Raw genomic sequence first — 23,555 nt, 5'->3', positions numbered from 1 at the left:
CACTCCTTTTTTTCCCTAGAAATAAGTTGAATTGCTGTCCTTCTCCCTGCTTTGCTTTCCTGAACACCTTGACAGAAAAATGGATTAGTAAGATAATTTTACCCAGTGTCATTGTCTGGTACAGCAGTGTTTGAAATGAGCAGCTGAATGGATTCATATGGAAGAGGTCCATGTCATTACAAAAAGCAAAGAACTTTGTTCCAAATATACTTGTTCTTAACAAGTGCATTTCAAATACAGAATTAGGATGGAAAACAAATCTCTGCCCTCTTTCCAACAAAAGGATTTACACAGAAAACTTCCAGGAGGTGGCCTTAAAATAAAGAACTTTCACTCAGGAGTAGAAAAAGGCATGTTACCTACCCCAATAAGTGCACAGAGAAGTAAGAACAAGTCTTCTTTCTTGCTGAGTGCCGGACGCTATGTGAGACTGCACAAATGGACTGGGCCAAATTGCTGCAGGAAAGATCTGGCTGCATGACAGGTGGTGCTCAGAGCCTGCTCACACAACCTCAGCAGAAAGTACTGCACGTTCAGAGTCACGCTGCTTTATTGATTACTGAGCCACAATTGAGAAGTATTGCTTTGGAGCCACCTCGGGAAGCGGGTTCTCTCATTTTTGATCCTAACATAACCGGTAGGCCACCACCCGCTATATAGATAATAAAAATAAAAATGTCTCTGTTCAAGCTTGTAGCATCTGGGGAAAGGTTTTGCTGTCTCCATTGACCCAGGTACTGTAACAGACGTGCAGACTCCCATCAGATTAGCCATCTGCATCGATTCTGTGAGCTGTTGAATGAGAACAGTAAATGGATACCTGCCACTTCCATCATCCTCACTTGAACTTAACCACCGTACCAGAAACAGACAGAAACAATTCTGGCCACTAATTAAACATGATTCATTTACACCTCCACTGTGCTTATGACAGATCTGTAAACTGGATACACTTCTCAAACTGGGAAGTGATCTGGGGTTGACAGCCTTGAGCCCTTTAACCAACTGCCCAGGGCTACGTGGTACCAGTAAAACACCAGTGGACAATTCACAAAGTCATCTTGATAGGGCAAACATCTTGGCACACAGAGAAAAAGCAGATGAGAAAGAAATCTGATACAGGCCTCTAGCTTGCCTTCAGATCAGTCCCTAGTGGGCCACCTAGTGCTGTGAACTGCTCCATAGGGATAACAGCAGCTGCTGGAAGCTTCTTTTTTTAAAACTCAGGTTGGATATCTAAGGTCAGATGGCATTAATAGCTGCCGTGCTGCAGCTGAGCTCCTTAATGATCATACTCCAGATACCATAGTCACCCCAGGCCATTTCAGTTACCCCAGCTCTTCCTGAAAGAGGAAGCATGGTAGCACTCATTACTTACATTGCTTTGGTATCCTAAGGGCCTCATTGTCAGCTGACATCACTTGGTGCAGAACTCCCCGGAACTGATAAAGCACTTTCAAACTCTTCTCCTCACCCACACAAGGGTCATAGAAACCTGGCAACCCAGCCTTTAAACAGAGAAGGACAGACTAGGAAACAGCACACAGACTTTCACTCTTCAATGGCTCTTAAATACCATTAGGACCAGAATAAGGTGTCAAAAAAACCATAAAGTTTTGTTGCCAATGAGATGAGAAGCTAAGAAATTAATCTCCCCAGTGTCATGAATACAGAAAACACTGAACCCTGGAAGTTTTTGGCATACAGCCCCAAAATCTGCAACAAACACTGTCCTATGCCATAAACACTGAGGTACTGCTTCTTTGAGACTGGAAATGCCCAGAGAAACAGAAGTTCCTAGAGGTTTGTGACACTTGTAAAGAAAGTGGCTTCTGTGCATTGACCTGGCACTCTGCAGAAATACCCTGCGAGCAGAGCATACAGTTCATTCAGAACTGAGTCACACACTTGAGCGTCTCAGTATGTGCTCTGACATGAGCTACGTACCTTGGATGCCTCTGTAAGGATGAGCTTAGAGTCCTTCACTAAGCACTGCAAGGGCACGGTCACATCTATTACTTTCACCTTCTCATTCTTCCTGCTGTTGTCATTAACGAACTTCCCATACCAGGCATTCACTACAATCAGACCTGCAGTTCACAGGAAATCACAAATGCAATGAGCAAAAGCTGGGCAGACAACCTCAATGCTCAGATTTCCACTATAATCTAAAAGCAAACTGTAGATCAGAGATCAGCAGAATGCAGGCTTCAAATTTCTCCACGATTATATACACATCTCCCTTTTGTTTGGAGAAGAAGCCTGACTATTGTCTGCATCCTGTTGATCATCTTGAAGCTTCTCCTAAGACAATATTTGGTGTGTCCCTAAGTGCAGACACCAGATGAATCACAATGGCATTTTCCCAATATATGCATAACAGCAATTATGCCATGCTTCATTATGGGCAGAAATGAAGCAACTGCATTTTGCATTTCTCCCCCTTGGCCACCCAGCCTTTTTATTACTCCTTCCTCTCTCCACACTTATGGAACAAATAAATGGTGTTATAATCTTTACCCATTCTGGCTTCCTCTGCTTCAATTATCCTCCGGACAGACTCTTGCATCAACCTAACCTGTTATAACACAGGGGAGAGAGTAAAAAGATGAAACTAAAAATCAAGCAGTGTCAGACATCAAGCCCAAAAGAGATAAGCCAAGTAAAACCAGCTTCATTTAACTAAAAGGGATTAGTTACGAGAAAGACTTACTGCAGCTTCTGCCTCCTGCTTCTTCTGAAGGATGTCACTGGCTGTACTCTCCCTTTGCTTCTCCAGCTCTCTGGCATAAAGAAGTCAGAATCACATCAGGTCCACACAATGAATAGGATTCAGCAACAAAATGTCAAATATTTACTAATTCACCCCAAATACAGCTGGCCCACGATATCACTCTAATGAGCTGGGCTTCAAGGCTTTTCTTCACCTTCCAGGGGATTTCTGTAGCCTTCCAGAACTCAGCAGAATTGACAGTGCAGCATGACACTGTGCCTCAGCTGGATATCCCATTCTTTGAACCAGACTCACAGAAGAACTCAATCAGGACCTCCCAGCTCTGTACTACAAACACAGCCTTGACAGCTCACCTCTCCTTCTGTGCCCTGAGGTAGGGTTTGATGATTAGCCTGTGCATGGCAAAGTAGATAACTAGGGGTCCAACAGTGGCATAGAATACAGCACTGGGAAGCAGCTGATCTGTTAGGTGGACTGGGAAGAAGTAGGTCTGACTAGCCCTGTTCAACCTGAAATGGGTAAAAACACAGTGACAGGTCAGAAGAAATGCAGAGTTAAGAGTGCTTGATTAAATACACAAGAGGGGTAGAGATGAATAAACCTCACAAATGTGAGGAGTAAAACTATAAACTTTGGAGGAATGTTAATTTTTGGGTACCAACATCTTCACATCCTCACAGCTCTGCATCTTCACATGCCCTCTGCTGGCAACAACTCAGAAGTGCACTACAGTAAAACTAACCCTGCAAAGTTCAGCATCTCTCTGAACTGCCATAGTAACAAAGTATCATCAATGATGCTCATTAATGGTGATCCACTGATCCAAGCATACAAGTATGCGCATAGCTGCACAAACGGAATGCAATTCAATACATTTCTAATTCGTTTTTAATTCCTCCACCCCCTTACCAATAATAGCCCCCAACTTAAAGCTGTACCTCCAGAATATTTTAATGCAGGCACACAATAGTCCTGTAAGAGGTGGCTCAGAATAAGATGCACAGAAGGCACATTCTGCTTCAGAGAGGCACAATTTGCATCACAGTTGAGGACAGCTGCAAACCCTTACACTGATGTATCAACATACCTGCATTGCTCTAAGATAGGAACCCCCAACCCCCCAGCCGAATTTTTGAAATACAATAATGTAAGTTATGATCTTTAACTGACTTGATTTTCAAAGACACTCCTTGCGGAACACCAACACTGACGGTGGCTCCTAAAATACTGTGTCTGGAAATCTTCCTCTCCGCTCCATACTCCACTATGGTCCCAAAGAACCCCGCCCTAGAATGAGAGAACAAATACTGCTAAGACTTGGAAGACTTACATTTCTCTTCACCGAATTCTCTTTAGTGCAATTCCCCAACAAATAAGACATACAATAAATACATCTGTGTGGGGCAAATGCTGGCTGTCAGAAGATTCACAGCGCATCTCCAAGGTGAGATCAGCCCTTTTAGTCAGTAAAAAAAGTTACAGACTACAAGAAGTTCTGCCTTTCTTACCAGTGATGACACAGAGGCAACAAGTGTGTATTTCACATCTCACTTATCTAGAGAGACACACAAAGCTGAGCCTCCAAGACACTCACTTCAGTCATTAACAGATTTAATTAAAGCAGATTCCTACAGAGTACAAAAGCACTCAATTTGTGTGGAACCTGGAGACCTACAACAGCAGAAGACAACAGATTCTGAGCAATATGAATTTCCTTTTGCACGCTTACTTGAGAGAACCTTTTATCCGCGTCTGATCCTCATCCTGGAACTTATGCTGATAACTGACCATCATGAAAGAATGGGGGATTCCCAGCTGAAATACAAGAGTTACACATTTATGAAGAACCCTCAGACATCACTGAATGTTCCCCAAAATCTGCTTTCTTAAAATAACATTTTAAGTGTCACAGAAAACAGCACCTGCCACTTCTCATCACAACCCACAACCTCTACAGTCTACACTCCACGTCCCAACCCTGATCTGGGCTAACACACGTGAAAAGTCACAATGTTGGGCACAAAGTGTTGTGCTCTTTCAAATCCAGCTGGGTGTCTATGGCAGACATTCACAAGAGAGTACCCAGCTGCTCCTTTACCCTCTATTCTCAAGCCAAATTACAGCTGGAATGGAAAGGCTGAGACCCCTCCCACTCAGAATGGCAGCACCATCCCCTGCATACAGCCACAGGATTCTCACCTGCAACGCCACAGTGAAATGGCTGGTTTTTGTGTCCCGGACAACGCTCGTATTCATGGCTGACTGGATGCCCCACCGCCACTGTAAGTACCCCATCGTGTTCTTATCGAGGTTGCGGGCAAGAACTGTGGTGAGACCTGGGCGGATCCCACGGGATGAAAACTGCAGAGCACAGTTTGTAGTGATGAAACTAGAAGAAATAAGCAAAGCCTCATCAGGATGCAGAACAGACTCCCCTTAATCTGGTAGTATTAAAATAGAAGACACTAACAAACAGAACATATGCATTTTGATTAGCACTAAAACATTACATAAAGCCTAAAACAGATACCTTTTGCAGAACAGAAAACAAATCTAGAACTAACATGAAAATGAATTTAAGATGGTTAATATTCCACACTGAGGAACCAAACATTAAGTTGTTTTTTTTTTAAACTACTTACCATCTTTGTGTAAGATTACGGAATATCTTCAGACCAAAGAGAGGCCCCTGAAGGTCTCCTGCTCCAAACTCCAACTGGTAAAATGCACAGTGACAAGCAGTTAGAACACAGGCTGTGTCAGGAGACAAAGAACTTCACAAGCGCTGTTTATGTCAGATATTTGAAACACTTCTGAGTTAACTTCACCACTTTAGTATCCTCTCTTTTCTACTAATCTTACACTCAGAATAGCAGGTATTTCTATGAGTAAGGTTGCCATGAGTAGAGGAAAGCCATTTTCATAGCCCTACAGGCAACTAACACATGCTCTGAAAACAGCCTTTGGAAAGGCCTCACACAGAGAAATCAGCAAGTCCCAGGAAACAACAGGTAACACTCCATCAGCACAAGCCAAGCTCATGATGCACGGCCTAAAAATGGGAAGGGAAAGAAATGAAGAAAAACTTTGGACTTAGAAAACAGAAGGTACCAAGTTTTATTCTACTACTAAACACAAGGTGTTTGGTTTAGTATCACTCTACAAATACTGCTACCACCTAAATCTCCAGGAGCTCTTTTCATAGGGCACTCAAGAAAGTTTGTCAGCACTGCTACCCTACATTCTGAAATGGAAGCACACAGAGGTGGAAAAAAAAAAGCTGACGTTCCCAAGAGAAAATGAAGTCTAGATAACCAAACCAAGAAGCCTGTAACAAATTGGGTATAATACATAACATCCAGCATTCTTACCTCTCCCCATCCCTTGGCAGATGTCACTCGTCTAAGAGCAAGATTAATTGATCCACCTCCATTCCCATTCTGGGTAGAGAGGTTACCAGACAGTATTGCTGTGTCTGTGGAAGTCAGCGGTGCCTGAGAAAAATGAATATACTGTAACTAATACAATCTTGATTCACATGCTATGACTATTCTACAAAGACACAGCCAAAACTGTAGATGACCATCCTCCAGTAAAGAAAGATGAGACCTCTGAGCAGCGTTCCACGTTCTGCTGGCCTGCACTGTAGTGCTTCATGATCTCAGACCCTGACCGAGCCAGCTGTGGTGCTGGCCCTCCTTACCTCAATGGACTGGGATATGTGCATTTTATTTATTTCAATCTGGGGAAAGCTGCTCCCTTGCACATCTTCATATTCTTCATCATAACGATCAAAGAGGTCAGTGGCATCTATTCCAACACTAATCGTTCCCTAAGGACGAAGCAAAGACAAATGTTTTTAAACAGAGGTTCTCTAAGCAGTAAGTATGTTGAATTTGAATGAAATCCTGCTATTTCCTTTTTCCCCAGCTGTGAATTGTAAAACACTCCCCTCAGTGAAAATGGAGGTGTCAAAAGGAAAAACACCTGAATCTATGCATGGAAATCTATGAATCCAATTTAGATGAAAGCAGCACCTCAGCTGCTCCCATCCCTGTCCTCCACAGCAGGATTTCTGTTCAGTTGCCTTTTGCTGAAGGGAGCAGTGGACTCCACAAGGTATTTTCCCTCCTGCCAAGCAGGTGAAGTCACCTTCAGAAACCTATAAGACCTGGCAAGGAAATTGGCTTGTGCACAAGCACAGGAAAAGCAGCAGATGGCAATGTTAAAAATACTCCCAGAGAACGACAGCACCCCCTATGGCACCGGATAATAGAGGGGAGCGCTGCTCCTCACAGCTTCCCATCAGCCACCTGCTCAGACCATTGAAAAAGGAAAAAAAAACTTCTCAAAGCGAGAGCAGCAGGGAGAAGCTGCAAAGCTCTGCTCAGAAGTTGGCTGCACACACTGAGTGAGCAACATGCTGAGCAGTGCACCACCACACAGCAGGGCAGGAGGTCGGTGACTGCACTTCAGAACCATTAGAAGAGTTATATGGCAACACCTTTTAAAATTACCTCCATCTGACATTCCTGTAAACACAAAACAGTTGTTAGTGATGAAATGAAGATGTGTCAGAAGAACGTATCAGCTCAGCTTTTTTGCTGGAAGACGATCCTTCTTGAAGTGACATGGGGAACCTGGCTGAGCCCTGAGGGATCTATATTTCTTAGGTGCTGACCTTCTGCAGCAGGAAAATTATGGGATTTCATTGCTCCAAACAGGAAGCAGTTCTCACATCAAGTAATGAACTTTTCAACCCTTCTGCGCATCTTTGAAAACAAAAACAAAGCTCTAAAAGCAAATAATAGGCTCAATTTGAAACCTGCCAAATTGCCTACATCTGGTTATTGCTCAACATTTCTGGTTAAAGTGCTTTACTTTGCTGAAACCATTTTGTAGAACTGACAAAATGTTTGAGATTTTAAAATAACTCGTGTTCATGTATGAAGTGATCACAGCTGTGCTACCCAATTCCACAGGAACATTGCCTGGGGAGCCATTTCTATAGGCCACCAATCAGCAGTTGCTGTAAACACCCAGATGGCTAATTTTATCACAGGACACAGAGACCACAGCTCACAACACAGTTCTCAAACTAAGCAGAAACTAAACAGAAAAGAAGGAAAAAAATATTGTTCAAAGATTTATGTTCTCCTAACATTTTGCAGATAAGCTGCACATTCAAAAAGTAGCTCATTAACTGTGAATACTTAAGGATTATTTTTACTATAACTCTTCACTGGGACTCATCACCCTTACATACCTAAACATTTAAGGACTCAGTGTTGAGACTGGCATGAAGTCTTCGCTTACCTTTGGATTGGTTCGCTGCTGCAGTCTCCTCTCTTCTCTCTCTCTCTGCAAACGCTCAAATTCCTCTCTGATTTCAGCAGGAGTTCTCCTCCTTTCCACAACCTGTTCAAAAAGAAATTGAAATACTGGGTGTTTCACTGCTGATGGAACTGAGATCCACTGACATTCTAACACGCTGTCCCTGCTGCTCTGCTTACCCTACGTGCTTCAGGGAATTAGAGTGCTAAAGAGGCATGGCTCTAATTAAGGACAGAAAGTACTGGATTTACATTTTCAAAATATCTTTGAATCTGCAAGAGATGCTCTCACCTCCACTTAAATGAGGGCTGAGGAGTGGATCCTGGCTCCACCCCTTCTGCTCACTCAGGTGCACTGCATACATTTGAGCTCTGTTGGATTGGCCCTGTCTTCCTACCAAGTCCTCAATCACTGCTCCAGGCCGTGACTTAGCATTTCTGCTAGAGCAAACAAGCTTTTCTTTGTTTTATTTTTCTTAACCATCATGGCGTCAATGCATCTCAATATAACAAGAATTTCAGACAAGCTTGGATTTACCCATCACACTGGCCATAAGGTACGGAGTTTCTCTCACCTCCCATCCTTCCATCTCCAGTCCTCTCCTCCCATATATGTCATAGATTGCCCTGGTCTGTGGATCACTAAGCACTGCAAATTAAAATCAAAACAGAATGATAACTTGATCTTAAGTCTCAGACAACACAACAGTGTTACTTGGAATTCAGGCAGATTCTGGAAACTCATTCTACAGAGAAGTCAGAGAGTTAGCGACAAGGTTATTTACAGTACATAGGAGATAAGACCAGGACTCCACATCTTCAGTGCAGAACTTATAACGCATTGCTCCTCTGATTTACAGGACAGAAAAAGGAAACAAAGCACCACTAAGTATCAGCAATATTATAATATTATAATGAGGCAATATTTCCTTATGCTTTAAAGAGCACAGAAGGTTCCGGTAAACTTAAAGACTTCTGACCTTCATACGCTTGGTGAACAAGGTTAAACAGCCGCTCAGCCTGGGATTTCAGTTCTGGGTCTCGGTGCTTGTCTGGATGGTACAACATACACAGACGGCGGTAGGAAGCTTTTAACTCCTCCTGAGAGGCCTATGAAAAGTAATAAGAATGAATTAAAACACAACTAAGGGAAATGAGAAGGAAAAAAAGGACCATTTTCAAGAAGGCTGAGTTTGCTGCCCCCTGAGCAGTAACGCAGCTACAGACCGGCTGCCTTCTTTTTACTGCTGGGTACTTTCTTGGACCTCAAATTTAAACTATATTGAGAAGACAGAGCTCTAAAATGACATTCCTTAATCACATTAATGATAAATGCTTTAATGTGCTATTGATTACATTACAGAAATGAGCAATTTCATTTTTTATAAATGCCATGTTCAATACGATGTTAGATTGAACCTTTCATCATCTCTGAACAGACTGGGTCACTGATTCAATATTTCATGAGAGAACCTGTCAGGAGCCACTAAAGGAACACTGCCATCATTTCAAATTGCAGTGAGATACATAAGCTGGTAACAACCATAGGCACGTTATATTTTTATTACCAAATTTCTAAACAAAATTAAGAGGTGCATCACCTCCTAGTTTGGGCTTAAGTGCCTTAATTGAGTGTTTCACACATGCCACGTTTTTACCACATTGAAATGCACCGAAGATTAAACACACACACACAGGAGATGAGCTGCTCAGGAGGTTGATTCTCCTTTCCAAAGCTCAGTGCTCAGCTGTTACACCGAGCCCAGCTGCTCCACCACATAGAACTGGCTCAGCACACAGCAATGCTGCCTCACTGCATGCCACTGCTACACAGGACAGCACTATGGAATTCAGTCATTAACAAAGCAAATCCCCTCAGCTGGAATTACTCTCATAGGCCCTTTTAACTCAGTTTGCAGCTCTATATCCAACCTGAGTTTCTGTTACTCGTTGCAGAGCTGAAGCTCTGACCTTTGAGCCCTCCCTGCCCACCCACAGCCCCAGTGAACCCACGTGCAGCTCAGCACAGCTCTGACCTGCTGCCATTGCAGCAGCTGCCAGTGACACAGCAGCACACGGGGCTGCACTGCACAAACCAACTGCACGGCACTGACAGCCCTTTATTATTTAATATGAGCACACGTTGGTTCACACAGCTCTGACTGGACCACAGCGAAGCAGCAGAAGGGCAGAGCGCGGCTCGGTGCGCACAGAGGCAGCTCAACAACCGGATTATCACGAACCCTGAGGAAACATCCATTTAAACGAGCCCGTTTTACCCCCGTTACCTCGCGGTTCCCCCCGGCTCAGCCCCGTGCATTGCAGCGCTGTGTGCATCGCAGCACGTTGTGCATTACTGCAGCGCTGTGATCCCGTACCGGACCCGTCCATCCGGTGCAGCACAACGGCGGACTCCCCCGCTCGTTCCCGGTCGCCCCGCACGAGGCCGAGGCCGGTCACAGCCGCTCGGGCCGCGCTGGGGTCGCTGTGAGCCGCCCGCCCCGCCCCCGAGGTGACACCGGGCTCGGGACAGCCCGGCCCCCTCGTGCCGCCGCCGGGCCCGGTCCCGTCGCTCACCTCCCTGCGCACGTTGAGCAGCCCGTAATAGTCCTCGTTGTCCGGCAGCTCTTCCCCCAAGGCCGCCGCCATCTTCCCGACCTCTCACCCCGCGCCGGGCGGTGCCACGCGCCGCTCTGTCCCGCTCTGCTCCGCTCCGACAGCGCCCCCTGCGGCCCGGAGGAGCGAAGCGCGCCCGGCTACTGCGCCTGCGCGCGGGGCCGCGTGCCGGCCGTGCCGCGTGCGCATGCGCGGGCAGGTCCCGCCCCGGGAGCCGTGAATCGCGGCGCGGATGGCGCGGTGAGTTCGGTGACCGTGTGTCCGAACCGGGACCGGCACCGCCGGGACACGACAGCGCGGTTCCCCGTGTCCGGCCGGTCGGTGCGATGTGCCGGGAATGGAGCGGCGCCTCCCGAGCGCTGCGGGACCCGCCGCGGGCTGACGGGGCGCAGCGGCCGGGCTGAGGAACGGCGGGAACGGGACGGAGCGCGGGGGGTCAGCGCGGTGCGGGCGGGAGCGGGGCTCCGTGCGGGGCAGCGCTCCGTGCTCGGGGAGACTCCGTTAGTCCCGTAACGGGACCCGGAGCCCGGCTTCCCTTCCCGAGGTTCGATCCTCCCTCAGTCCCGTCGGACGGCGCCGTGGAGCCGGGTCCGTGCCCAGAGCTGGTCCCGCGGGCGGGCACACACACACCTGTACACACACACACACACACACACACTGACCTGTTGGGCTCGGTTTGCCGCGTGGTTCCATACCGTGAAATGCAGAGGACGCTCCGGTTCCGAGGATGCTGATCGTCACAGCCCGTGTCTGAGGGCTCGGCTCCTGTCCGTGCTGGTTGGAACGTGCACGGTGACAATAGTGAAAACATGGCAGCAAAACTCACCCGTATGGAAACCTTCAGTCTGCTGGGAGCCGCTGAGGAGCGATCCCTGCCGAGGAGTGACCTCCGGGAGATGCTGCCGTGCTGCCGGTCAGCCCTTAATGAGCTCTGCGGGAGCTGAGTCCAGCTCCACCCCTTCAGGAGCACAGGATTCCTCTCACCTGTGCTCCCACAGCTGACCCGGCCCTTCCTCAGCTCATTGATCAGAGGTTCTGGCTGTGGTTCCCAGTTTCCCATACAGGATGCCCTGTGCTGGTACTGCTCCGTGTGGCTGGGAATCCTTGTCCTTACTGGGCCAGCCTGACACGTTCCTGAAAGCTCTGCCATTGCTGAGCATGCGGCACAGATGATTCAGGGGGGATTTCTGGGATCAGTCCACAGATGTCACATCTTGGCAGGGAAATATCGGAAGAGAGAAATAAGACTCCACTGAGCTAAATGTGAACTGTGCTTTCCGAGCACCTGGAGGCATCTGTAAAACATGGACGGGGATGGAGGAAAAGTAACTTCTGTAGCAAATGGTTACAGAAATACTTTGGAACAGGGGAAGGTGTGCAGTGAGCGTTGCTGAGTTGCCATGTGAGCAGCCTTACTGCTTTCTTGCCTTGCCCAAAGTCACAACCTGTGCATGCGGGGCCTTGTTTGTCAGGCTTTCTTGGTTGCCTGAATCACAAAGTCATCCCTGGAAATGGGCCCCCACGTGGTGTTTTTGCTGATATGAACTTGGGTTCTATCTCAGATCACTGGAGGGAAAAGCAGAAGATGCCATAAATTTAGCTGGGCTTGTCAAAGCTGCCAAATTACCAGCTGATAAAGTTCCCACCTCCTGATGATTGCGGCCATCAGCTGAGAGGCAACGCGTGCCAATGGGGCTTTCGAGCAACAGAGCCGGGGTTCAACTGAGTTAGACTTTAATGTAGTGTCATCTGGGGGCTCTTTGGCTTCAGTGGAAGGCGAAGCTTCGATCTGAGTTATTTCTTTAAAAGCAAACAAACACCAAACAAAACATCCGAGGATGGAGAACAGCACGCTGCCCTCTGCTCCAGCTAGATTAACGGTGACTGCTGTACTTTAGTACAGGTCTTCCACGGTCCAATTTGTTAGTATTAGGAGTCCATAGAGATAATGTCTGTTCACATATAAAAGATGCTATTGATTTTCTGTTGCTGCTGTCCTGAAATGCGCACAGTGTGTCTATGGAGCAGTGACAATCCTCCATCACGAGCTTTATGGGGAAAGAATGGTTATTGAATCTCTTCCCATAAAATATAATCTCTTTCTCTCTTCCAGAATTTGCCCATCCCTATGGGAGTCCCTCCCGTTATCTCTTTGAGAAAATTGATTTTTTTGGTCTCCTCTTTGTACAATTGTCTGGTTTTATTTTTAATTTGGCTCATGCGATTTGAAGTGGAGACTTCCCTCATGCTGCGTGTTTTCTCAGTGCCGTATTAATTCTGTTTCTTATAGATTAACACTTTCAGAATGCTATAAAATAAACCAGAGCCATTTGCTTGGCACAGACCTCTCTGGTTGCTGGGAGTTCTTTGCTCTGGGCGAGTCATTGTCCTGCTCCTTCTTTCCAGACGTGTCTGAGGTTCTCACTGTTTTCAGCTGCTTACAGGTACATTTGGGGTAAGTTTCTAGAGGCTGATGAGAGGATTTAGGATGAACGGCGCTAGTGGGGAACACAACTTGCAGTGCTGTCTGCTCCAGGAACAACCATCTTTAAGCTCAAATAATGGCAAAGATACTGTCAAAGTTGTCCTTCCCTCTGTGTGGTATATGACTGACTATGGGACTTTTTCCTTTCAGGAAGGAAATGGCAACATGAATTCATAGATGATGAGTAGGATGCCAAAGCCAGAGATGACAGTGCTCTTGAAGAAATGCTGGGTAGAACAAAAAGGTAAAAGAAACAGCTAATTGAGTGCATTTGGGAGCCTGTAGGACTTGTGTTACCTTCCCTCATGAGGCAAATGACACATCCCCTCCAACTGTAGCTGAGTTTTGAGTTCCCTCCTCCTCAATGTTGCATGAAGTTTTAGTGACACCTCTCACTCCTGACCTACCTTTTCTGTGCCAGGTTTTCCCCGGAGCTACATTGTTCTGTACCTACAGGCTCCTGCCACTCTTACATGTGTGCCCTTGCATGTACATTCGTGCAGAGCTGTCTCATCCAACCCTGCAGGTGACACTGTCAAATTACTCCAGCACTCGCCCTAGGTTGTTTGCTGCAGTGTTTTGTGATGAGAACTAACAAGAAATGAGATTAACTTGATGAGTTAATTTGCATCCGGTGCCATTCTCCTCAGGTGACCGTGCAGTAATTGGCTGTTCTGACTCCTGGCCTAAACCTGGGCAGATACATGGGGTTAAAATGTCTGAAATGTCTTGCAAACAAGTTGTCTGCACAAAGAGTGAATTACTTGCTGCTACTCTGATTGTTTTTGCTGCTTTTTGTGCTCGTATTGTTGAGATGCCCCCAAGGAATCACTTCTTATTGGCACTTTCATTCTGAGAAATTATAACTGAGGCGTGATAGTCCACTTAGGGACTTTGGGAAGTGGATTTAATCACACCTGCACGGAGCCATGCAGTAGGAAGGCCTTGGTTATAGTCCACCAATAGCAGCAAAGGTGCTGGAAGGAACTGGCAGGGAGCAAGAAAATCTTCAGTAGAAGGAAATGTGCAAGAATGACTTAAAGAAACCATTTTTTGCTAATAGCTCTTTGTGTTTTGAGCTGTGTTCATAGCTGGAAGTGGGAGCCTGTATTCCCTACCAGCTCTTCCATCTCCAGAGTGGGTTTTCACCTTTACCTCTAGCAGAGCAGCTGTATGAGAAGTGAATTTCTACTGTGTCGATGAAAATATTAATTGGGTTCAACATTGTGGTTTGTTTTTAGTACAAATGTAGTGGTTTGCCCTGTGCCATTTGGGAAATGTAACCTATGCTTGAAATGCTATATAAACAATTTTATTTAAAATATGTATTTTTTATGGTTGTAGGCTGTATAAACTCATATGGTTAATATAAACAATGATATCGTTGCTAATCTAATAACACCAGGATGGAGAATTTGGATGTTCCTAAAATATGGACAAGCAAATTGCTGCTGTTGTCATTCCATACTTTGGTAGACCTGATTGTTTTTTTCCTTCTTTTTCTGCACATGTGAATGTTAAGGCTGGTGGTGTGTTATTCCGCTGTTCGTATAAACTCTGATGTATATTTGTTATGTGTTTTGAGGTATGAGATTGTTCACCATTAATCTGCAGTGCTTAAATGGAGTGTGCTCAGTGCTGGCACGTGCTGTGTCCGTGCTGATGTGCTGCTTTTCCAGGGCTGATGACTTCTGGCTGCTCTCTGCTCCTGTGAACCAGGCACTTACTATTGATGCCATTAGACATTAGGTCAAGGAATCGCGTGGTGCTGTTGCTTTAAGGTGGCTAGTAGCCACTAGCTGTGTTCAGCATCGTCTCTGCCAGCTCTGGCATTGCTGCATGTGCTGTCAACTCAGCAGTGGCTGGGAAGCTCAGATAGGACCAGATTTGGCATCACAATAATCACTTCTACAGCCGTTGTGCTTTGGATGTTGCCAACTCCTCACTTCTGCCGTTTTCCAGCACGTGGTGCATTATATGACCCTGAGGACAGACAGTTGCCTACCAGGGGAGCCTATAGATTTTAGTTTGTTTTTCTCCCCTCCATCTTGTTAGTGTTCAGATGTGCAATTGCGGGGGAGCACTGGGAAATAGATCTTCTATTCTCTGTCCTGTTTGCTGGGGCTGGTGACAGCAGTGGGGGATCACCCAGGTGGTGCGGTTTGATAGACAGAGGTGGTGAAGGAAGGGGCTTATCTGAGAGAGAACTGCGCCCAGGAGTTCAGGGTTACATACCACCCTCACCACTTGTGAGCAAGCAAACGTTAAATACAGACTGACAGTATAAGAAGTGAAAGGTTGTGCATATCGCTTAGTGCTGGGAAGGTTCGTAAACACCATGAGGTTTTTCACTCTGTAGTTCAGTAAAAAGCACCGTCTGTGCAGGGATATCCCGTCCTTCCCACAGTCCTGCACTTCTGACAGGTCTGCATTCCTGGTGTTTTGCCTTCATGCTGTCTTGAGCTGAAATTCTTTATATAACACGGGGTTCTATGAATAATTGGCATGCCTGTCTTGGCAGATGAAGTCAGTGGCAAACTGTTATTGAATAGCTGGTTCTTCTTTACTCCTTCACATCTTAATTTTCACTCTGCTGCAGAAGGTGTGGGGATGGATTTACTCCACTTCAGGTAAAAAAAGAGTCTTTCTTTCCTCAGAGGAGGAAACTGAGGTGAAAACTGAGAACTCGCAGATTGAACGGCTAAGTAGAAGGCAGCTATTTCTACATCCCGTGTGTATCCAGCTCACATTCCATGAACTCTCATGGGTTGTATGTGAAAGAATTGTTTTAATGACAAAGACAAGATTTAGGCAAATCCCTGCTCTGTAGGTAAAATGAATGAGGAAATTCTGCAGGCAGTGGTTTGTTTTGTCTTGAAACTGTTGCTGTTCCAAATGGCAGAGAGAGGTTTTGTGCCGTGAGGTTCCAGATAAGCACCCAGGAGGTACCCGAAGAGCTGTGCTGCCATAGCACTGCTGTCAGCACGCCTCAATTGATTCTGGTTTGTGATACTGGAATTGTACTTCCATTTGGTTTACCTCCCCATAAATAAACCTTTATTATAAGGGAAGTTCCTTCTCATTGTGAATTTATGGCATGGCAGTATCCCAGTCTTGGCTGAGTCCCTTAAAGAAATGAGATAATGATTTCAATAATGCTTCTTATCTGAAAACCTTGAGGATCTTCTTGTTTCTTAATGATATTTCTGTGTTAGAAAAGTTCAGTTGGAAGAAACCTACGGTGATCATCAAATCCATCTGACTTCGGCTCTAATGGGAAGACAGAGCGTATTACTAGGGCATGATTTTCATACGTGCAGAATAAATACCAGCAGAGTGTGAATGAAGCCTTGGTTTGATGACTGCAGGGCAGAGGCTGGGCAGCGCTGTCATGGAAGCTCCTCAGGATCAGGCTGACTCAGTTAAATTTGACTTTCTGGCTTTCGGTTCCTGAATCCACGAGGCTTTGAACGTCTTCTGCCTCTCCATTACCGTCATCAGTTTTCTCTTCCTTCAGTTCTCTTTGTTTGTCACCTTCCATTACTCATTCTTCTGTTTCCAGTGCCTCAGGCTGACATTTTCATACCTTGGTGACTAAAGTTTGGCTCCTAAATCCATTTTTATTCAGTTAATACAGACAGCAGTCCAATCTCAGAGGAGTTAAGTATCCTGGAAAAGATATTTATTTAAAGGTAGGAACAGAAATTTAGTAGTATACCATTAGGGATTGGGGCTTTAAACATACTTCCCTGTTGTATTTGCTTCAAGTGTTGCTAGAGATCTGGTACCAGACTAACCTGAAGATTACAACATCTTGAATATGGTGAAGAGAACGTAACAATTGCAGAGCATTTCCTTTTCCTCTAGTAGTGCCGTACTGGCTGAGGGATTTACTCTTAGTTCTTGCTTCTTAGGCAACAGAAGCAGTTCTGCAGGTGATCGGGTTCTGGATGCAGGGCTAAACACATGCCCAGGCAGTAACAACCAGCAGATGCAGCTTGTTTCAGGGTGACAGCTTTAAAATAAATAACATTTATTCTTGGATTACGTGATTGAGAGCTACCCTAGAATTATAAATGAAGCTGCCGAGGACGCCGGTCATATTACCCCCTTAAACTAAATAATTTGATTGTCTTATTACAACAGAATGCAAAGAGAAATGTCCTGAATATAGTGTAGGAAATTGCCTTTACTAAATCTAGCTAAGCATTTATGAGCGTTGTATATATTACTAGATTTTGGCAGAATTACATAAATGGGGGTAAAAGTGTTAATATAAGTTGACTACCAGAGTAAATCACTGCTTAATTATTTTTTTTCTGGCTAAAATTAGAATTTGATATAATGGTCAATAGACATTTCCTTTAATTTTGGAATCCTTGTATCTAATGGCTCGTCCAGGATGACTGGAGAGTTGCAGCAGAATTGGAAAAATAAATTATCTGGGGTTTATGGTGACTTTTCTGGTAAATCCCTTTAGTTGGAAGCTTTAATTTACCTCATGCTTTCGTGTTTTTTTCCTCCTCTATCTGGCTTATGAGTGTACATTAGAGCAAAATGGTGTTTTTCTTAGTGCTGCTGGGGCACTCAGAGCATCTGTGGTGCACCAAAGTGAAGGAAGGCAGTCTGCCCCAACCCAGAGAAGAAATGAAGCCCGGGAGATGGCCCCAGAAGGAGCTGTGGGCCTGCAGCAAAGTGCAGCAGTGCAGTGTGTGGCATTGTGCCCTGCTGTTGTGGCCACAGCAAAGCTACCCATTGACATCTGTGGATGAAAGGGCAAAACCATTCATTTTCTGTCACTGAAGGTTTTTAAACATCTCTATTTACACAGATTTTTACAGTTGTTTTTTTTTTGTTTTTTTTGTTTTTTCCCAAGAGCACTTGGCATCCTGTCCTTCCAAATCACAGAGTAACTCTGTGCAAATGACTCAAAAGAAATGGGGTTCCAACGTTGTCATTATACTTATTAAAACTGTCTGAATTGTTTTCGTTTTCAGTGCTTGCCATAGCAACTGTGAATATATAATTCGCTGAATATCCATAGCAGGGCATTTGAATATATTCCTTACAGTGTGACTTCTGCAGATAACTATGATGCCAAATTATCAATTAACCAAAGCAGACCCACACCTGTCATGAAATATTCATTGTCAGATTTTTTTCAGGAACCTCTTGGTGTTTTACCTCCCTTTTAAACAAAAACAGAACAGTAGGAGCTTTTATCAGTGTACCATTAGAAATGATTCCTGATTCCAGCTGTGGAACTGCTGGCACATCTGTGTTCCTGTCGTTTATCAGTTGGAGGTGGCTGCACGGTTGTGCCCATAGATGACCCTCAGATTATCCTGTGCCATACATTCAGGGGTCTGTTGTGGGTCATTACCTTAATGCTTCCATAGTGTTTAAGCCATAATTTCAAGTAGGATGCAGGTGGGAATCTTTAAAGGTACCAGCAGCACTGAAATTGAGCTGCCTCTTACTTCATTGTGCAGGGAATTGCATGACAATATTTGGGACTGCTGGTATGTTTGGTGATACTGCCATGTTCAAAGTGCATCTCATTGCATTGAAATCCCTTATGTGCTACTGTTAAAATCACATCGTTTCAGATAGAAAAGATTCAGTTTATTAGGTTGTGTTTTTAATCCTTCCTGGCATAAAAGCTTACATTAAGAAAGAGAAACCAGTTCTTTAGCCCACATATAACAGAGCTGCACATGATTTCTGGAACCACTTGAAAATACCTCCCTCATCTATATCCCTGCAAGTTCCCACTGTCGTTGCAGACCAGGAAGGATCTAGAAAGCCAGGCAGCATCCTCATAGTGCTCAATGGAGTCCCAGGGGAGATAGTGGTATTTTCTGGAAGTTGAGCTGTCCTGAATTAATTGAAGTTCCTCCTTCCTCCACCTTGCAGTGCTGAGGGGAGGCAGCTGGTGTCCTGAACAACCTTGTCATTCAGGCCACATGGACCTCATTACTCTGATGAGCCACTGAAGCACATAAGGAACTACTTTAGCTTTGGAGAGGAGGAAGACCTGGACATTCTCGAGTACAAGTGTAGCTGATTTTGCATTTCATTATGTTTCTGTGTGATCTCAAGGTCTGACCCCATGTGGAGCACCGTATGGTTGGTTGATCTCCGCAGTGTGTAAGCGAACGAAGCAGTGAGGGCTGTGGCTGAAGGCACTGTGTGTGCTGGTGGCCCAGGAAGGAACTGGCACCTGGTTGTGGCAGTGGTTGTTATCCAGGCCCTGGGGTTGCCCCGGGCTCCCATGTGTGTTTCAGCCACAAGCACTGACATCAGCAAAACTGAATCTGAATAGCACTGTCCTTGTGGGCAGCGAAGGGGGATCTTTTCAGCTAAGGGACAGAAGCTCTTGCCCCTTGTGAACATCAGCCTGCAGCGTATCTTTCTTGCACATCTGAAGGAAGGCAATTCTAGTTGATCCCACTGTTGTATTAATATTTGTGTGCATTGCTCACTCCACCACACTAGACGGGCTGTATTGCTGTATGTCAGCAGTCCCTGCCGTCCCGCAGCCTCTGGAGCAATGTGCCTTTCATGCTGCACACGATTAACAGCTGCTGAAAAGAGGAAAAAGGAATTTTCTTTCCCTCTGTCTTAGAAGAGGCCCATCCTTCCATGCTCCTTTTTGCCTGGCTCTGGAATGGCTGCAGACCTTACCAAAAGCAGAAAGTCAACAGGTCTTTATAAGGAACTGCAATTCCCTGGAGAGTCGAAGGGAAAATCTCCTTTGTGAGCGTTTAGTCACATCAAAGGAAACAACGGCTTCCATCTCCATTTGCATTGTGCAGCCATTCGGTGTGGTCCAGTTGCACCCAGCTCTGTTCAGGAGGCAGCAGCGGCAGCGCTGTCAGGTTGGACGAGATGGAGGCAGAGCTCAGCCAGGCAAATAACACATCACTGTAACGAGGCACGTTCCATTTTTAAGAGGACAGAACAATTTACTTTGTTTCTTGGGAGACTCTTTACAGCACAAGCTCCTTGACGTGCTGTTCTATGAAGGCAGGCTGAGCACTGAGCTCCGGGCCGTCGTGTTCCTGAAGCCACGCTCCACTTGCAGCGGGCTCAGGGCTGCAGCTGCACCGCGGTGTTGTCTGAGTGCTCAGAGCAGCGGAACTGTTCATGGAGTTGTACATCTCATGTTTGTTTGTTGTGTGTCTTTGCTTTCTCAAAAAGGTGTTTGCGTTCTGCTGTGTCTGTAACCTGCAGCGCGGGCTGTTACCGTACATTGCATGGCAGTGATCCGCAGCGGTGTCCCACGTTCCCATCGCCGCTTCCCCCGGCTCGTACCACAGCTTTCCGCCTTTCCCCATTCTGTGCCGTCTCTTAGTGCTTGTTTTCACTCGCTGAGCCCTTGGCAGCCCGGCTGGGAATGGGAAGGGGCGGCCTGAGCCAGTAGCTCAGCACGGTGCAGTAGCTCGGCCCGGCTCCATGCGCGTCATCCCCCGGTACCGGCTGTCCCGGCAGCGCGGGTGGACGGAGCTGCCGAACGTGGCCAAACCGCGGGCGGGTGTCGGTGTGTCATCGCGTCGATGTATCGTTCTGTCGATGTATCGTTGTTTCGGTGTATCGTTGTATTGTTGTGTTGTTGTGTTGTTGTGTTGTTGTGTTGTATCGTTGTGTTGTTTTATCGTGTCGTTGTGTTGTTGTATCATTGTGTTGTTGTGTCGTTGTGTCGTTGTATCACTGTATCGTTGTGTCGTTGTGTCATTGTATCATTGTGTCGTTGTATCATTGTATCGTTGTATCGTTGTGTTGTTGTATCGTTGTATCACTGTGTCGTTGTGTCACTGTGTCACTGTGTCGTTGTGTCACTGTGTCACTGTGTCACTGTGTCACTGTGTCACTGTGTCATTGTGTCACTGTGTCACTGTGTCACTGTGTCACTGTGTCGTTGTGTCGTTGTGTCGTTGTATCGCTGTGTCGTTGTATCGCTGTATCGTTGTATCGTTGTATCTTTGTATCGCTGTGTCGTTGTATCGCTGTGTCGTTGTATCGCTGTGTCGTTGTGTCGGTGTGTCCGTCCCGTGCTTGTCCGTCCCGCCCGTACTGGCCGTGTTCCCGTTCCGGTCGTTGATTGGCGGCGGGGCGGCACGTGGCGCCAATCTCCGCCTTTGTTTGGGGTTACGGGCGCGGGGCGTGCTCCCGCCGTGCCGCCGGCAGCCAATGGGCGGGGCGGAAACCGCGGCCAGGCCCCGCCCCTCTCCCCTCCCCATTGGCTCCGCGCGCCGTCGCTCCCCCGCCGGCCGTTCCTGGTTGGCCGGCGTCGCCGGCGGCTCCGTGCGTCAGCGGCGAAGTCCCTCTCTGTGCGCGCCGTGATTGGCCGCTCCGCCCGTCAATCTGGAGGAGCCGCTTCCCGAGTGGCCGGCGCGGCCGTCAGTGCGTCGCCGCGTCCCGCCCTCGCGTCCTCCCGGCGCGGCCGCCGATTGGCCGCGGCTCGCGTCGCCGTGGCGCCGCCGGGCTCCCATTGGCGGACGCCGCCGTCCGTCGCGCCCGTCCCCTCCGGCCGCCCGCCCCCGGCCCGCCGCGATTGGCCGCCGCGGGTGTCAGTCGGGCGGCTCCACCAATGGGCGGCGCGGGGTGTGTGCCGTGCGCGCGGGGTGCCCGGCCCGGCGGCGGCGGCGGCGGCAGCGGGAGGAGGCGGCGCGAGCCCGGGACCCGGACGCGAGGAGGAGGAGGAGGATGTGGCGCGCGGCGGGGAAATGGCTGCCGAGAACAAGCCGGAAGGTGAGCGAGCACACGGGGCAGCCGCGCGCAACGCCGCCCACGGGGCCTCCGCGCCGCCCCCCGCGCTGCCCCCGCCGGGCGGAACCCGGGGCCCAGCGAACTTCGGTGGCGGGGACGGCGCCCCCGCGGGGCCGGGGCGGCGGGTGGCGGCCATGACCCGCCATGTGCGGCCGTAACCGTGTCCATGTGCGGCCGTAACCGTGTCCATGTGCGGCGGGCGGACAGGCCCCGCGCTGGGCCCCGCGGTCGGGCCGGGCCGGACACGCCTCCCGCCGCCCGCCGGCACGTGCCCCCGCCGCCAACATGGACGCCGCGCCCGCCCCGACCCGCCGCCGCCGCCGCCTCCCGGGGTCAGGGCGCCACGCGCGGCCCCGCGCCCCCCGCCGGGCCGGGCCTGTCCGCAACGGCACCGCGCGCCGTGCCCGCCGCCGCACGTGCACCGCGAGAGCGCGCCGGTGACGAGCCGGGCGGTTCGGCCTGTACGGCAGCGGGCAGCAGCAGCAGCGGGCAGGGGCGGAGCGGTACCGGAGCGGTACCCGGCGTGGTGCACGGCCCGCAGGCCCCGGGCCGGATCGCGGAGGTGAGTGCGGCCGGTACCGGCACCGCCGCGCCCAACTCGGCCCAAAGTTGGCGGCGGCGCCGGGAGCGGGGCGGAGCGCGGCGCCCGCGAGGGGTAGCGATGTTCCGCCGGTGCCCGGCGCGGCGCTACGGGCGGCGGCGGCCGCGTGACGGGGCTCCGCAGAACCGGGGTCGCCTCCGGCGGGGCTCGTCCCGCTCCGCTCCCGTCGGTCTCCTCGGCGGGACTCGGGCCGGGCGGGAGGGGGCGCCGGGCCGCGGCGCGGCGGGGGTGACCCGCCGCGACGCGCGAGCGGGGCCTCGGGGCCTCCATCTTCCAGCTTCGCCTCCCGCACCTCCGCCGTTGCGTAACCGCCGTTGTGTCCCCGTCCCTCGTTCCCCGGAGCGGATCGGCCGCCGGTCGTGCCCCGCTCACAGCGGAGCTGCCGGTTTTGGCGCTGCCCGCAGCCCCCGCCGCTGGGGGAGCGCTCCGAAGCGCCCGATGGTTTCCCGGTGTCCGGTGCCGGTTCCCACCCGCCGCTCTGTGATTTTTTGTTCCATCTGTTCTGGGCATTTGGTTCAATTCCTGCCTCCTCCCGTCGCTTTTTGCCCCCTTGTCCCACGTGCTGGATCCTCAGCGCTGTGCAGTGCTGGGCATTTCGAGCAGTGCTGCTGATTAGGAGCCTGTCGTCGGCTTCATCTTTTATTCATCTCTTTGATGCTCCCAAATTCATTAGTTCCATCTTTCCTGGGCTCTGGGAAACGTTGGGCTCCGTTCGTTCCTCATTTGCGTTGATGTGAGCGATAACTGCTGAAGGAGTGAAGCACCGGCTGCTTAATGATGGGGTATATGAGAAGTGAGTCTGTTTATATCTTGGCTTTGTTGTTTGAATAGTGAACTTTCAGTTCTGTGCTGGTCACCAAATCACACCCCGGGCTGCTTTTCCTTTCCCGTTATTTAGTGCCATTTTCATGCCATTGATGTTCCTCATCAATAACTGGTCGTGTTGTAGCCCAGGGGTGGGCCCAGTGGTGCTGTGGCTCTGGGCCTGTTGTGTCAGGGCTGAGCTGGGTGGCT

At 48.6% G+C, this 23,555-nt stretch overlaps 2 protein-coding genes across 13 annotated transcripts in view; one reads left to right on the top strand and one right to left on the bottom strand.

Moving 5' to 3' along the window:
* Positions 1-532: 532 nt before the first annotated feature.
* Positions 533-10,775, bottom strand: DNAJC11 (DnaJ heat shock protein family (Hsp40) member C11). The gene is made up of 16 exons (XM_015882559.2): positions 10,645-10,775; positions 9,048-9,177; positions 8,643-8,716; positions 8,051-8,152; positions 6,438-6,566; positions 6,106-6,228; positions 5,377-5,450; positions 4,934-5,123; positions 4,464-4,549; positions 3,905-4,021; positions 3,088-3,243; positions 2,714-2,783; positions 2,521-2,578; positions 1,948-2,090; positions 1,379-1,508; positions 533-792 (listed from the first exon to the last, which is right to left on the bottom strand). The coding sequence occupies exons 1-16, from the start codon at positions 10,714-10,716 to the stop codon at positions 767-769; spliced, it is 1,680 nt and encodes a 559-aa protein (XP_015738045.1). The 5' UTR covers positions 10,717-10,775; the 3' UTR covers positions 533-766.
* Positions 10,776-10,838: 63 nt separating this feature from the next.
* The window catches only part of CAMTA1 (calmodulin binding transcription activator 1), a 185,636-nt gene continuing 172,919 nt past the window's right edge, over positions 10,839-23,555 (top strand). For 9 of the 12 annotated variants that reach the window (XM_015882489.2, XM_015882493.2, XM_015882492.2 and 6 more), the window contains exons 1-2: positions 10,839-10,923; positions 13,319-13,412. In XM_015882489.2, coding sequence (XP_015737975.1) covers positions 13,346-13,412 — 67 coding nt within the window. In that variant the 5' untranslated portion in view covers positions 10,839-10,923; positions 13,319-13,345. Of the gene's footprint in view, positions 10,924-13,318; positions 13,413-21,788; positions 21,923-23,555 lie in introns of those variants that run through there. The other 3 variants (XM_032448761.1, XM_032448762.1, XM_015882488.2) reach the window with 1 other exon arrangement.

The sequence above is a fragment of the Coturnix japonica genome, chromosome 21 (genome assembly GCF_001577835.2).
Source record: "Coturnix japonica isolate 7356 chromosome 21, Coturnix japonica 2.1, whole genome shotgun sequence".
In the NCBI taxonomy this organism is placed as follows: domain Eukaryota; kingdom Metazoa; phylum Chordata; class Aves; order Galliformes; family Phasianidae; genus Coturnix; species Coturnix japonica.
Note: the sequence above shows the minus strand (reverse complement) of the source record. Positions and strands in the feature narration are given on the sequence as shown.

What these genes read in the sequence shown, in the direction of transcription:
- DNAJC11 (XM_015882559.2), bottom strand. Translation starts at nt 10,716, where the DNA reads ATGGCGGCGGCCTTGGGGGAAGAGCTGCCGGACAACGAGGACTATTAC. An exon ending in TGGAGATGGAAGGATGGGAG is followed by an intron (nt 8,153 to 8,642) that starts GTGAGAGAAACT and finishes CTTTTTGAACAG; the next exon opens with GTTGTGGAAAGGAGGAGAAC. An exon ending in CGTAATCTTACACAAAGATG is followed by an intron (nt 5,124 to 5,376) that starts GTAAGTAGTTTA and finishes TATTTCTTCTAG; the next exon opens with TTTCATCACTACAAACTGTG.